General features: G+C 36.6%; 1 protein-coding gene across 3 annotated transcripts in view; it reads left to right on the top strand.

Annotated features, from left to right (window-relative positions):
* LOC124160880 (protein ECT2) overlaps positions 1–15,261 on the top strand; it is a 72,004-nt gene that overhangs the window by 33,940 nt on the left and 22,803 nt on the right. For all 3 annotated transcript variants that reach the window (XM_046536988.1, XM_046536990.1, XM_046536989.1), the window contains 3 exons: positions 114–321; positions 13,371–13,531; positions 14,898–15,017. In XM_046536988.1, coding sequence (XP_046392944.1) covers positions 114–321; positions 13,371–13,531; positions 14,898–15,017 — 489 coding nt within the window. The remainder of the gene's footprint in view (positions 1–113; positions 322–13,370; positions 13,532–14,897; positions 15,018–15,261) is intronic.

Here is a 15,261-nt window from a genome sequence, read left to right as displayed (position 1 = left end):
CGTTTTTCTATTATACATATATGGCTATCTATTGTACATCTGTGAAAGAAAACCTAGTTACTTTCACACTTATGTTATATTTGATTTTTGTCATGTTTTGTTTTACTTTTTAGGCTCCGGAACTTCTGAAGGCCTATCCACCATATGTTAATTTTTTTGAAAATATGAAAGAGATGTTATGCAAGTGTGATGAAACAAAGCCTCGCTTCCATGCTTTTCTTAAAGTTTGTCAGACCAAGCCAGAGTGCGGCCGTCAAAGCCTTCAAGAATTACTCATTCGGCCTGTTCAACGGCTGCCCAGCATTAGTCTTCTTTTAAATGGTATTCATTCAAAATATTTTTTATGCCTAAAATTTTACTTACAACCCTAGTTTTCAATAGTACATTAATCAGGGCCTGAAAAAAAGTTTTAAAAACTTGAGGGATAGGAGAGTAAACATCATAGCTTCATCAGTGCAAAAATTGTAACATGAAGATAAACAACCTTTGTAAATTTTCAGAGAATTTTTCATTTGGTATGATGTGTTTTGATGCTAAAAGTACCAAGCCTTGGCATCAAAATACATTGTACCATATAAAAAATTCTTTGAAATTTACAAAGGTTTTGCAGTGCAGGTGTCTTCATGCAGTATGGATTTTCTATAAGTGAAAGTCATATCTATCAATTTCACAAAAATTGCAAATTTCTTGCCCCAGCAAGATATTTAGATATTTCTCTGTAAAAAATGGCAAAGAATCATTTTAGAGGCATGAAATTAATTATATAACTCATTCTATCCGATATTTGTTGTTAGTTAACATTATAATCATAGATACATGTATCCTAAGTAATATCCAGAGCAAAGGTGAGTCAATAGCCTCCCAGCCATTAAGTGTGGTTATGTAAAAACTCCTTGGTTCTGCGAATTCAAAGTGAAATGTGTAGGGGCCCTATAAAGTGGTAAAAATAATGGAGGGAAAGCTTAAAAAAATTAATAGTAATAGGTGGTAATTTTTATGAAAGAACTCAAATTTGATTCACAGGAATTGTAAGAAAAAGGTATTTATTTAACAGCAATAAATTATGCTGACACTTTTCAGCATTTTAGTCTACTGTGGAACTTTTTCTGATCAAAAGTAACTCCAATTGAACTTTAGATGAGTGGTGATTCTATTTTATCCATAGATACTGAGAATGGAAAATGTCTGCCTGCTTAAACTTCTCTTTTATAGGCATCTTCCCAACATGCTGGTGACACCACACCATATTCATAATGACGATGCCTGTTTGCTTGAGTTTTTTATTTGTCTTACGTATCAATGGGCAAATTTCATGCTGCATCATTAGGAACTAATAGCCGTGCTTCCCGCGTGTCGCGCTGTGCCGTCAATGGCCCGATTCGACTTGTTTGAAGACATCCTTAAAGAACTATTGTTATTTGAAAGCACAAAGCGCTAGCAGTTGGGGGAAGGGAAGGAAGGAACAGAAAGAATTGGAGGAGAGGGGGTGCTAATTATTAGCGGACAGATCTTCGTATATTCGGTGCTCCACTGAGCTTCAGTGCAAAAAAATCATTCCAACACACCCCTGGTTCAAATTATTTGTATCCGATAGTGTTTAGTTATACATGCTTCTTTCACAGTCTTTCTTGACCGATTGGCAACAGCTGTAATCAATACTGAGCGATTTTGTTGAACCTACCTTCTCTCAGCAGGTGAGGGCTATCAAAAGGGAGCCCAGGACATGAAAAATTTTGGTCAAAATGTAAGTTATACATTACTTATGGTTATACCATAGCTATCCAGCACTCGGTTTGAAAACACTGTCATGATTGGTGATGATTCGCTTTAGGAATGTTTTTAATCTCGGCTACAGCTTTATATATCAAATGAAGGAAAGGATTTTCAAAATGCCGGAAACCTAGTAGTTACCATTCATACCAGGGCGAGTGAATAGGGTAGTTTCCTTCATCAAAGAAAACGAAAGGCATTGATAGCGATTCGTTACGCACCATTAGTGTATTCATAATATACAAATTATTTGGTTTTAGAAATCCCTGTTAAGACGAATGTTAATGGTCAATTTTAACCTCATTTGAAAAAGGCCAGATTGGTGCCACTCCACATGACATCACAGTGACCTAGATGCTATATGAGTAGATAGGAGTTTTACATCGTCTAAGATTACCAATGCATGTATGAGGCACAGAGCACAGAGGGAGGACGAGGGCTTGGGCTTTGAACCTCCTGAAACATTTGAAAGATACAAAATTAGGTGTATTCACTGCAAATGAACTCCATCAAAATTTATTCTCTGTCCGTATGAATACCCCTTTGAAATGTTTTTCTGGCCACTGCCTTTTTGGCTGTTGCAATATTTGCACATGAACACTTTCCAAAACTTGTTAAAAATGATAAATATTTTCTACGACATTGATATTTGCCCCTAGAAAGAGTTTGTTTTTTACGTTTTTCCTTGGTAAATTATTTCCTTATCTGTGAAACAGGCAAAATCTTGTATCTTAAGTATTTATGCTAATTGTCTTAAAGCAGCTACCATTTTATGTGATATTTAAATAAAAAATATAAATATATTTTTTTTCTATATCACTGAAAACAGCATTACATTGGCCTTTTACATCAGGGTTTTTCAACAAGTAAACAATTTAAGTTACACGAGCGTCCATGCCCTGGATAGGGGCAACCTACCCATGGTGGGACTCAAGCCCACGACCTCTTGCTTGGCTGATGAGGGTTTTAACCTTTTCCCTATTAAAGACGAAAATATGTGTGGACATTTCTTGACCCGAGAGACGAAAGCCGTTTATAGTCGTTGGAGGTTTTCTTATGCAGATGAATGAATACCGAATACTGTATAAGCGTGTGTAAGAGGCGCGCCTTTTTTCCCAGAAATTGCAGCCGAAAATGAGGGTGCGCCTCTTACACAAACTTCTAATCTTCCCCCCCTCCCCTTCGCCGGTCGCAAGTCCAAGGGGAACTGAGTGGCCTTGGTTTTCAGCGTGAGTCAGTCATCAGAAACCCTGGGTCAAAAACAAGCGGCAGGCAGGAGAGTTTTTTCCTTAGTGACGTATTTTTAAAATGCTCCTGTTTGCTTTTCTTGTAAGCATTGTGCTGTCACCTCGGTACCCCAGAGGTGAACATGGAAAAGATCATGCGGGGTATTTTGCTCCGGAGGGCGCGCTAAATTTACTGCCACGAGTAGGTATCCCGCGGCATTTATACTGCATATAGTAATCGGATATCAGACGTAGAGAAATGCATAGTTTTGAAGGACATACCTGGTTAATAGTCAACATCTCTCTTGCCGAGCAATTTCCATTATGCTGAGGACCTGATTTTTTAAAAATCATCTTCAGATGCTAATATGAGGATTTTTTGCCACTGAAAATTATATTGGTGTCAAAACCTGCGGTTTAGAAAATTCGAACGAGTGTGTTCATTGTTGGACTAAATGGTGGATAGGAGAAATCGGAAATGTTTATAAGTAAAGAGCGCTGAAGGAGAGGTCGAGGGGAAGGAGCGCGATCCCTCCCCTCCGTATTTCAAGCTACGAGGCTATGAGCGAAGGAGCAAGGGAAGAACATGTCCGATCTTGCATGTGACGTCGTTGCCTTCAAAGCGAAGGGGCGAAGGTGCAGCAATGTGGAGTACGCAGTTTGCGTTGCCTGATGTTTCCAGTCTGTCTCGTCTTGTTTGAATGCGCTTATGCTACGCTTGTCTCTTCCGAAATTGTGCTGTTTGGACTATGTTGAATATTAGTAGCCTTGTTTTAAGTATAAATCTTTGTGTTATTCAATTAGAGCTTAAAAAGCTTAAATGCTGTCAGATATAATTAGGTCTCATTCTTTTTAAATCCTCGTGCTTGTCATACAATTGCTGAAAGATATCGAGATATCTTCAAGCTCAGTAGGTGACTTACCTAGCATTTGGCCTCCAGAAACTGGGAGAATTGAACCTGGTAGAACGAAAAAGGTCAGCTGATGAGATGGGCGAAGGGATGAAACACGTTTCCATTGTTCCCCGGTAACTTGATATTTTCCTATTTTCCTGTGTGGTCTCGGAAAGGAAAAAAAATGGCATAGGCATTGGCTGATGGAGGGCCGAGTGTGGTTCCGTTAAATTTACGACGTGGTTATTATCCTATGTCGCTGATATTGCCCCGATTGTTGTCCAATCTCATGGGAAGGTTCATGCTATGTGCCTGTCGTGTTTTGCCTTAAAATTTTCCACGGCTGCAATGAGGAACTTGCATGGGTCGTAGATTGCCCTAAAAACCATTTTGAATAAGTCAAATGGATACATAAGCTCGCGAAAATACCTTCAGTTTCTCCATTCAACATCAAAAGAAATAAAAAAATTGCATTTAAAATCGAGAAAAATTTCTCTGAGCCGACCACTGCGCGAAGACACCCGAGCGTTGCCGAGGCCAGGCGTGACGTCATAGGTGCCTAAACAACCGTAGGGAGTAGGGAAATACGCTGAGCGCATGGTGTAAATTTTGTTTTGAGGGAGTATTTAGCCGCTCATCGTCACTTTATTTTGTTCTGTTATTCTTAGGCAAGTTTTCCTATTGCTATTGTGCCTAGATTATTACTTGGGATATTAATAATGCGGCATCGGGATGATGAAGTACAAGCGTTTCACTTCGTATGTTTTAGTGATAAGAAAAATGGATGATAACGTTGCCACTCGTTCGAATAGTACACCTGAAATTCATCTACATCTACATAATACCCCGCAAGCCGCCTAAAAGGCGTGTGGCATGGGGTGTTAGGACACCAGCCTTTTTTTAGGACACCAAAAATTGATGCCACGACCCTCATGGAATTTGTTAAGACAAATTATTGCTATACGTCGGCGGCAAATCGAGTTGTAAAAGAAACTTGTAATACTGGAGGATAACGATCGTAAGCTGTGCTGTTGACATTAGAGTAAGCTGTGCTGTTGAATTTGGCAATACCGAATTAACGGAGAAGGTAGTCCTATCCGTCCTACGGTACGAATTCACAGCAAAACAGTCTGCACACAATCCACATGTGAGATCGCGAATCTGTTCCGCTGCCAACACACACACAAGCTATAACCTATTTCAATAATATAGGTAAATCCATAAACAATATACTAGCATATACCATAAAAATATAGTGGGAAATAGACAAATACTCTTATCAAAAACTGGATGTCACTGTCACATTCTTATATTCATCATGTACAACTTACAATAACAGAACTCGTTATGATGAAAACAACTATTTATTCACTGATTTAAACCCTTAAATTAGCCCACACAAGTGACACAGGTGACTTTTCTCACTACTATTCGTTGAAATAATGGAATAACAAACTTCACTCACAGTTTTTATTTCAATAGCGTGATCGTGAAATGCCATATCTACGATGAACAACGGAGATTAGCACGCCACTGACAATTTTTACACTACTGTTAGACATTCATCGATAGCGTAATAGCACTTTTTACAGTTCAATCACGATGGAACACTGATAACTCTTGGCCGATATTTTTCAACCTTGTCAAACTTTGTGCATTACAACCACTGGCACTGTGATTATTAGTAGTAGCTTAACGGGAGATGTCACGTTGAAAATAACACTATTTTGGCACAAAAATGTTCCTAGATGTCTCCAATCAGCGAGCAAAAGTTGCATTGACTGGAATTCACCTCATAATACAAGCACATACAGTCCTAAACGACGAATTCTCCGGTACCTACGAATAAACGGATGAAGTTATTGTATATAAAAGCTAAGCGGACATTAGTAAACATCAAAATCGTTCTAATTACATACTTAAATGAATGATATGCCGTCGATAACATCAACTTACAATTAACGTATCCCCCTTCCAATGGCCGTGGCTCAGACTCCTACAACGATGTTATTTAGGTATTATAAAATTTTTGGTTTAACTGCTCGTTTTATATTTTATGCCCTTACTCAGATATTAATATTATAAATAATGCAAAATATGAGGGCTTCCAAGCCTCTATCGTCGGATATTTATCTTTAAATATAAAATAATCAACACGTCTAACAAACGAAGCTCTCACAACTGCTGGCAACTATTACAAACAATCACAACAATAGCTTCGCGTGATGTTTAGGCACCTTTGACGTCATCGAGGCTTCGTCGGCAGTGGCTTGGGGGGTGAGGGAGTTTTTCCCGCGCTTTAAAATTCGTTATATTTATCATTAAATATCTCGCGAAGGAAAACTCAGATTTACATGCGGTTTTCTTTGTTGTATTCAGAAAATAATTTTCTGTCCACCTGTGAAATAAAAAAAATTCATGCAAGTTCCCCATTCTATTGCAATACTCCTGCGAGAGCTTTTAGACAAAATTGTTCGTGAGTAGGACTCTCATCGTAGAGCAACAGAGTATGCTAAGAGAGGATCGGAACTCTTTCTACTCCTTCTTATGCCGCTACTACCGCCACAGTTATCAAAATTTCCTCTTTCAATTAGTATTGAAAGAGGAAATTTCGATAACTGTCGAAATTCCAGGAATAGGTCTGCAACACCGCACGATAGGATAAAAAATGCCGCAAAATTTTTTTCTTTATAACTTTGATGCTCAAAATAGGGGTGCACCTCTTACATGTGTGCACCTCTTACACACGCTTATACGGTGTATACGTTTCCTAGCTCTCCCCCTTTTATAATGGTTGGGGGTGTAAGATGTCTTTGTTTCGGGACCCAACACTGTGGGGTTAGGCTTTACCCTCGAAATCCGAAGAGCAGGTACCCGGACCCCTCATCTTATATTATCCCTCTTAGCTATAAGGGGGATATATGACCGTGGTCATATAATTGTTTATCCAGTCAGGTTTCGAAAGAAATATTTCGTCTTTTCTCAAGAAATATAAACTATGAATTGAATTCTTTGCCTTTTGAGCAGCGTTTACAAGTTTTAAATGAAATTCTACGATAAATATCAACTTATATCTCGAAGTCTGTATAAACATCAACATGGAGTTGTTGCTGCATTAAATGTGTTAATTAAATGCGTAACCTTAGAACTTAGTTTAAAATTTGACAATGCTCAGAAGAAAATGAGGAATTCAATGCTAAGCGTACAATTTACGTGCAAGCAACAATTATCCATTTGCCAAATACATATAAGCAATCCATAAGTTGACCATGAACCAATGCCGCAGGTAGGGTCGTAAATCCAGGAAGGAGGGAGCACAACTACTCTCGGAGTCCGAGATAATGTGGAGTCCCCGCTGGGAGAGGTCGAAAAAGGTGGGAGCTGAGAGCTTTTGATTATCCGCGAGACCCTTCTTAACGAATGTCTCGCAAAAATGCTCCGTACCAGGGGCAAGAAGAGTCTCTTGCGGCTCAGTACAGCAGTCATGCTAAGACAAAAACTCCACCGTCTCGAAAGGGTTAACATGCTGCCACTGAGGCCAGCTTAATGATGGTGGAATCCATAATTTAAGGTCATATAGTCATTGAATATTTATAATCACTAAATGTATGTAAAATGGGTTTGATAATTACTAAAGGTCAGACACAATGTAAATTAAATAGACTTTGGTGCAGGAGTTTGAATGGATACAAATAGTAGATTTCCATCAGTCACTGATTGATTGTAACCATTTGGAACTGAAATTTCCAAGGAAAAACAAGGAAAGAATATGTTGAGAAGTTTAACAGTTTTTGTTGAGTACTATTTTGCATGGTGCTAGTTTCATTGCCTGGTTTTTGTCTTGCAGAGGCTTGTAGTATATTGAACATTTTTTTATTTTGCCTCAAGTTTCATGAGCTATTCAATTGATAGCATAACTTAAGGTCTTGTGAATTATATTTATGTTCTTCCAAATTATCTTAATAACTGAGGTGGAAAATATTTTTAGTACCTTATTTCTTTAAGATTATTTAATGAGCCCAGTCAATAGTACAGTGCACCCTCAGTTGAGTGACCTTCAGTGGTACGATGACAGTGGGCTTGCCCAATGAAAATATGTATGTACTTGTATTTTCATGAGAAGTCACTCTCAATTGTACAACCTTCAGTTGTATGACTTTCCCAGTTTCCCAAGAATGATATCATTCTCTCGTGAGACCCCATTTGGTGTACGCAGCTAGTGTATGGGACCCATATGAAAAAGGAATGGTTTTGTAAATAGATGGAATACAGAGGTGAGCCGCAAGATTTGTTAAAATTCCTAAAATAAACATATTAGTATGACAATTATTAGTAGGAATTTTGAATGATATAGTCTAGCATACTGAAGGGAAAACTTTCGATTCGATCTTCTTCAGAAATTTCAAGTAGAATTTTTTTTCCTGATGTTCAAGATATTTGAGAGAGCCATAATTATTCTGGTAGAAACAATCACGAGGATCAAACTAGGGAAATAGACTGTTAAACTGATTGATTTAAGATGTCGTTTTTTCCTGTTATAATAAGGACAATAATACCTATGTATGCTAGTTAAGCTCTAGGATAGCTTGACTCGGACTAGGTATAATAGGCTCTGGATGTGTAGTTAATGAGGAACTTGCATGGGTCGTAGATTGCTCTAAAAACTATTTTGAATAAGTCAAATGGATACATTAGCTCGCAAAAATACCTTCAGTTTCTCCATTCAACATCAAAAGAAATAAAAAAATTGCATTTAAAATCGAGAAAAATTTCTCTGAGCCGACCACTGCGCGAAGACACCCGAGCGTTGCCGAGGCCAGGCGTGACGTCATAGGTGCCTAAACAACCGTAGGGAGTAGGGAAATACGCTGAGCGCATGGTGTAAAATTTGTTTTGCGGGAGTATTTAGCCGCTCATCGTCACTTTATTTTGTTCTGTTATTCTTGGGCAAGTTTTCCTATTGCCATTGTGCCTAGATTATTACTTGGGATATTAATAATGCGGCATCGGGATGATGAAGTACAAGCGTTTCACTTCGTATGTTTTAGTGATCAGAAAAATGGATGATAACGTTGCCACTCGTTCGAATAGTACACCTGAAATCTACATCATCTACATCTACATAATACCCCGCAAGCCGCCTAAAAGGCGTGTGGCATGGGGTGTTAGGACACCAGCCTTTTTTTCGGACACCAAAAATTGATACCACGACCCTCATGGAATTTGTTAAGACAAATTATTGCTATACGTCGGCGGCAAATCGAGTTGTAAAAGAAACTATTAATACTGGAGGATAACGATCGTAAGATGTGCTGTTGACATTAGAGTAAGCTGTGCTGTTGAATTTGGCAACACCGAATTAACGGAGAAGGTAGTCCTAACCGTCCTACGGTACGAATTCACAGCAAAACAGTCCGCACACAATCCACATGTGAGATCGCGAATCGGTTTCGCTGCCAACACACACACAAGCTATAACCTATTTCAATAATATAGGTAAATCCAGAAACAATATACTAGCATATACCATAAAAATATAGTGGGAAATAGGCAAATACTCTTATCAAAAACTGGATGTCACTGTCACATTCTTATATTCATCACGTACAACTTACAATAACAGAACTCGTTATGATGAAAACAACTATTTATTCACTGATTTAAACCCTTAAATTAGCCCACACAAGTGACACAGGTGACTTTTCTCACTACTATTCGTTGAAATAATGGAATAACAAACTTCACTCACAGTTTTTATTTCAATAGCGTGATCGTGAAATGTCATATCTACGGTGAACAACGGAGATTAGCAAGCCACTGACAATTTTTACACTACTGTTAGACATTTATCGATAGCGTAATAGCACTTTTTACAATTCAATCACGATGGAACACTGATAACTCTTGGCCGATATTTTTCAACCTTGTCAAACTTTGTGCATTACAACCACTGGCACTGTGATTATTAGTAGTAGCTTAACGGGAGATGTCACGTTGAAAATAACACTATTTTGGCACAAAAATGTTCCTAGATGTCTCCAATCAGCGATCAAAAGTTGCATTGACTGGAATTCACCCCATAATACAAGCACATACAGTCCTAAACGACGAATTCTCCGGTACCTACGAATAAACGGAAGAAGTTATTGTATATAAAAGCTAAGCGGACATTAGTAAACATCAAAATCGTTCTAATTACATACTTAAATGAATGATATGCCGTCGATAACATCAACTTACAATTAACGTATCCCCCTTCCAACGGCCGTGGCTCAGACTGCTACAACGATGTTACTTACAATTAGATATTATAAAATATTTGGTTTCACTTCTTCAGTTTTATATTTTATGTCCTTACTCAATTATTAATATTATAAATAATACAAAATATGAGGCTTTCGAGCCTCTATTGTCGGATATTTATCCTTAAATAGAAAACAATCAACATGTCTCACAAACGGAGCTCTCACAACGGCAGGCAACTATTACAAGCAATCACAACAATAGCTTCGTGTGATGTTTAGGCACCTTTGACGTCATCGAGGCTTCGTCGGCAGTGAGGGAGTTTTTCCCGCGCTTTAAAATTCGTTATATTTATCATTTAATATCTCGCGAAGGAAAACTCAGATTTACATGCGGTTTTCTTTGTTGTATTCAGAAAATAATTTTCTGTCCGCCTGTTAAATAAAAAAAATTCATGCAAGTTCCCCATTATGTAATATAATTGTAAATACTAGCTATCTGCATGCATTTCTTGGTATGTGATAACTCATGCTTGAATCAGTTACTATACTATCTTTTCGTTTTCTATTACTAACTGATAGTTTTATTTGCGTGGCAGCATGTTTGTGTCCTTAGCACACTCCTAGTTTCTGGTCTGACCTCATGTTGTTGTCCTATGTGCTTGGCCTGTGTCCGGACAGCTAGTGCGTTTCTGATTAAGGCATGGATGAGTGCTGCATGCCTGATGTGAAATCACCCTGTGCTGCACACCCTGGTGGTGGCTTGCACGATACTTTATAGATGTAGATGTTTTAAGGTTCTAAAAGCCAAATTACGCTATCTAAAATCCATTCGCACATAAATCAATCTTCATTGTAGAGCACTTCTGATTTGCTTACAGAAACTTCGCTAGTCCCATGGAGATGGCCTTTGGTGAACTGTCTTGTTTCAAGTCAATAGTTTTCAATTAAAGATTATTTAAAACAGCTTTGCCCCACCCTTACGTTTTAATCAAATCAAATAATTTTATTTAAACATGTTTTAAATTTTATAACGACTTGATTTGAGCAAAAAGTGGTTTATAACATAAGGTTTATAGATAGGAGAGAAAAAACTGATATTTTTATCCTTATTAGTGTTGTTCTTTTTTTCTGAAATATTATGGTATCTGGCTGCATTATTGAATGTGTAAAAAATTAATTAGTAAAATGAGAATCAAAATGACTTCTATTTGCTTATTTCCTCCTGAGGGATAGCTCTTTGAAAGTAGGCTATTTTATGAATAAATTGACACTTTTGTATGCTGTTATCACATTTAAAACTATATATTTTTGATAGATTAGTCTTGCTGCTAAATTCAAAATAATTATGTTTGTAGGGATTCCAGCAACTCAGCATTTCAAAGTAAAACAGTCCTTGTAGATTAAGATGTAGTTTTCTCAATTATGGTTGAAAACAATAAAATGAAGGACAGAATATCAGAAAAAACGGAATAAAATAACTATGGTGAAATGCTTAACCCTTTCATGCTGAACGTCGGATGGGTTTAACTTTCGATGACAACGACCGGAGGCAACACGAAGGAAGGGAAGTGACCGCTGAGTTAGCAATTATTGGAAGCATTCAGGACCGGCCTGAGACCCAGCTTAGCGAGACCTTCGGGCCACAGTCTGGTTATTAAGCACGACCCTCCCACTCATTTATGATCATCCTCACTGAAGGAATCTGTTGTGAAGTCGTTATATTGTCATTGGTTTTTACAATGATATTCTGTTGCATGTTACAATTTTTATACTTTGAAATGGATTCTTTGTTTTGGTCTGTGTACAAGCAATTTTTAAATGAAATTTTAGGAATAAAAAATAATGGACTTCTGGACTTATAGTTTAGTACCTTATGTTCACTAACTTTATTGAGCAATTAGCACTATTAACACTAGAAATCCGTTTAAAATTACACAATTCTGAAAAAAATGTTCGTAATTCTAATAGAAGAGTAAATTATTTAAAATCAAATGAAATATTTGGTTGAGAAAAAACATTGGTAGCGCAAAAAGTTGACTGTGGATTCATGCTAAGATAGGGATAGAGGGTCTAGACCAATGGGCGGGGTAAGGGATGGGCACAATAAGGGTACAATTTTAAAATGTTTATTGTGATAAGGCTGAATTCTTATCTTAAATCAAATTTAAAATTAATATAAATAAACGGTAGTTGAGTTGAATCCTAAATGTGAGGGACGAAAATATCAGGGTAACTCCACCCCAAAAAAGAGCTCCGCACAGAGAGGTTTCAAATATTTTTATGCTACTTGTAGCACGGAGAACAAGGCACAAAGAATCAGTTCTGAGCTGGGAAAGCCATTTTGATTTGAAAGCGTTGTGTAAGTGGTTATAAAGTACTACTCTGGAGAAATTACTCTTTAACCTCTGAGTTTCTGAGTGAGAAATTCAACAGTACGTTAAATAAGACAAAATATGATAAAGTTATTGAAATACTTTTTTATATGATAAGAAATTCTTTAGTTCTATGATGTCACAAAAAATGCAATCAGGGGTGATCTGTAAAATACTGAGCTGAAGATAGGATTAAACTTGTTCAGCTTATAGTCTTAGCCTTGTTCAATATGTGGAGAATATGTTTTCAAAGCACTTCTTCAGGATGCCACTTATAAAATGTCAGTTTGTTGATGCATGCTCAGGAAGTTGAATCTGGGAAGTGTAAAAAGTAGATGCTGAATAGTGTAAATGTACAATTTAAAAATGTCTATTGTCATAAGGCTGAATTCTTATCTTGAATCAAATTTAAAATTAATATAAATAAACAGTATTTGAGAAAGTAGAAATTATTTTAGCGCCTGATGGAGTGGTTGTTGTAAATGTTGCATCTCTTGTAATAAGTTATTCCTTTATTATTAATGTCTTATGGAATTGAATGCATCATTTTTACGTGTTTAAAATGTTAAGAATAAGGAACATATTGCTGTTATTAATTTAATTATGCATTACTCGTTAGATTTTAATGTTTTGGATGACAGTCATTCACATCAGGCACATTTTTCAGATACATACAAGTGCTCATTGCTGTTCTCATCAGTGATGCCTGTTCTTAGTATGTTTGTTGATAAATATGTTCAGTTTGAATCATGATGTCAATTATTATTCCTTTATTGCTTTAGGTATTCTGATATAACTTTGATGTACTATATACTTGCAAATATATGATATTTAATTTGCTTGACTTTTTCTATTATTTCATAGATATCTTGAAGCATACAAGCAAGAGCAATCCTGATCATGCACTTCTTGAAAAGGCTCTCAGTGCAATCCGAGAAGTGATGACCCTCATAAATGAAGACAAACGAAAGACTGAAGGGCAGATGGTCATATTTGATATTTTTAATGAGATTGATCATTGTCCGGTGAGTTAAGATGAAAACTGTGTTCACAATAATTCTTATCTGAATCAATTTTAAGGTTTCATCTCTTGTTGTTAGAATTTTATTTTTGTCCAAGCATTGAAGTTAATGATTTTGGTGATTTTGTTGCTAAGAACTTTTGCCTTTGTTTTTAATATCACCTTCTTTTTTTTATGTAATTAGATAAATATTTAATAATAGCTAGGGATGGGTTAGATATGAGCTAAATTTTTTGTTTTCATTGCTTGATTTGCAAGATTTTTAAATGATTTTGCTTGGTTATTACAGTAACTGTCTAAAATACCACATCAAATTATCTCACAAGTGAGTGGATCCATCTTATCACTATTAGAAGTATGTAGTGAAAATTAAAGTTATAAAATTGGGTTATGTGCTGATAATGTCGATATAATTCTTTTTTACTTTGGTTCCGATTCTGGTTCTGTGATCTAAAACCAGTGGAAGAGGACTGAACGAACCCATCCCAATCAAATTCTTTAGGGCACATCTACTGTGCTGGATATAACCGTTCTGGCCGAATTTAGCGTACCTTTTTATGTGGGTGTTATCTTCTTTTCACAACTGTGCCATCAGCTAGAAGGCTCTAGTTTTACTCGTATTGAATTTCCCCCATTGTGTTGTGCGTTGAATTATAGAAGTATTTTTATCTGCCTGAACATTAAATCCTAGATTGCTAGACAGTTGTTTTCATATTTGTCCTTAATCCTCAATTTGTTCCTTTGGCCTTTTTGCCCACTACATTCATCTCAATCTAGCTTGATCCCAATAGGGTTGTGATGGTATTTTTTCTTCCCCATTTACCATCTCCAGGCTATGTATTTTAGGACATGTCCAATGTAGGGTTTGCATTTTATTTAAGTTAACTTTTCTTATATATTTGTATTTTTTGCCATATAAATGGGGTATTTCCCTTCATCTAAGATATCAGGGTTCATTAGTTGCAGCTCCAGCTCCTTTGTCCATTGAGGGAATTTAAGCATTAATCTCTAATCTGATGACACACTTTCTGTATTGTAGCAACTTTTTTGGAACTATCTTCAATGTCTTCAATATACTATTGAATGACTGTTAATGCAATTTTTTTGGCAGCATTTTTCAATCTATCTTTCAAATTTATAAATTAATCTCCAAATTTGGTATTGGGAAATAATTTGGACGCTGAGCATTTTTTCAGCGTTTTTCTGACATTCCTAACGGTAAATGATTGTAGCGTACCAATTTTAGAAATATGTAGTCTCATAATTTTTTCTTTCATAGTAACTACAGTTCATATTGTTTCATTGGTAACTCTGAACTGACTCATTTGATTGATTAGTTAGGTTATGTAATTTTTTCTTTTTCCTTGCAGCCTCATTTGGTCTCATCTCATAGGAACTTCGTTAAGCGCTGTGAAGTTATGGAGCTGAGTGATGGCCTCAGTGGCAAGGGTGATCATTTGATCCTCTTCTTATTTTCTGATATGTTGGAGGCAAGTTTGTTTATTATTTAATTTCATTACATTCAAATAAAAATTAATTTCTGCCTGCTGTTAATAGCATGTTGTTAAGCCTTTTAACACATTCAATGCGGATGATATTTTCACCGAAACCTCCAGTGACGGATGGGTGATTTTCCTTCATAACGGTGGTCTTGGAAGTAATACTACAGAATTTGCAATTTTTTTTGTCTCTATTTCAAGCAATTTGTAAAAAACCCTAATGACATACATGTAT

The sequence above is a fragment of the Ischnura elegans genome, chromosome 6 (genome assembly GCF_921293095.1).
Source record: "Ischnura elegans chromosome 6, ioIscEleg1.1, whole genome shotgun sequence".
Taxonomy (NCBI): domain Eukaryota; kingdom Metazoa; phylum Arthropoda; class Insecta; order Odonata; family Coenagrionidae; genus Ischnura; species Ischnura elegans.
This window is presented reverse-complemented; position numbering and strand designations above follow the sequence as displayed.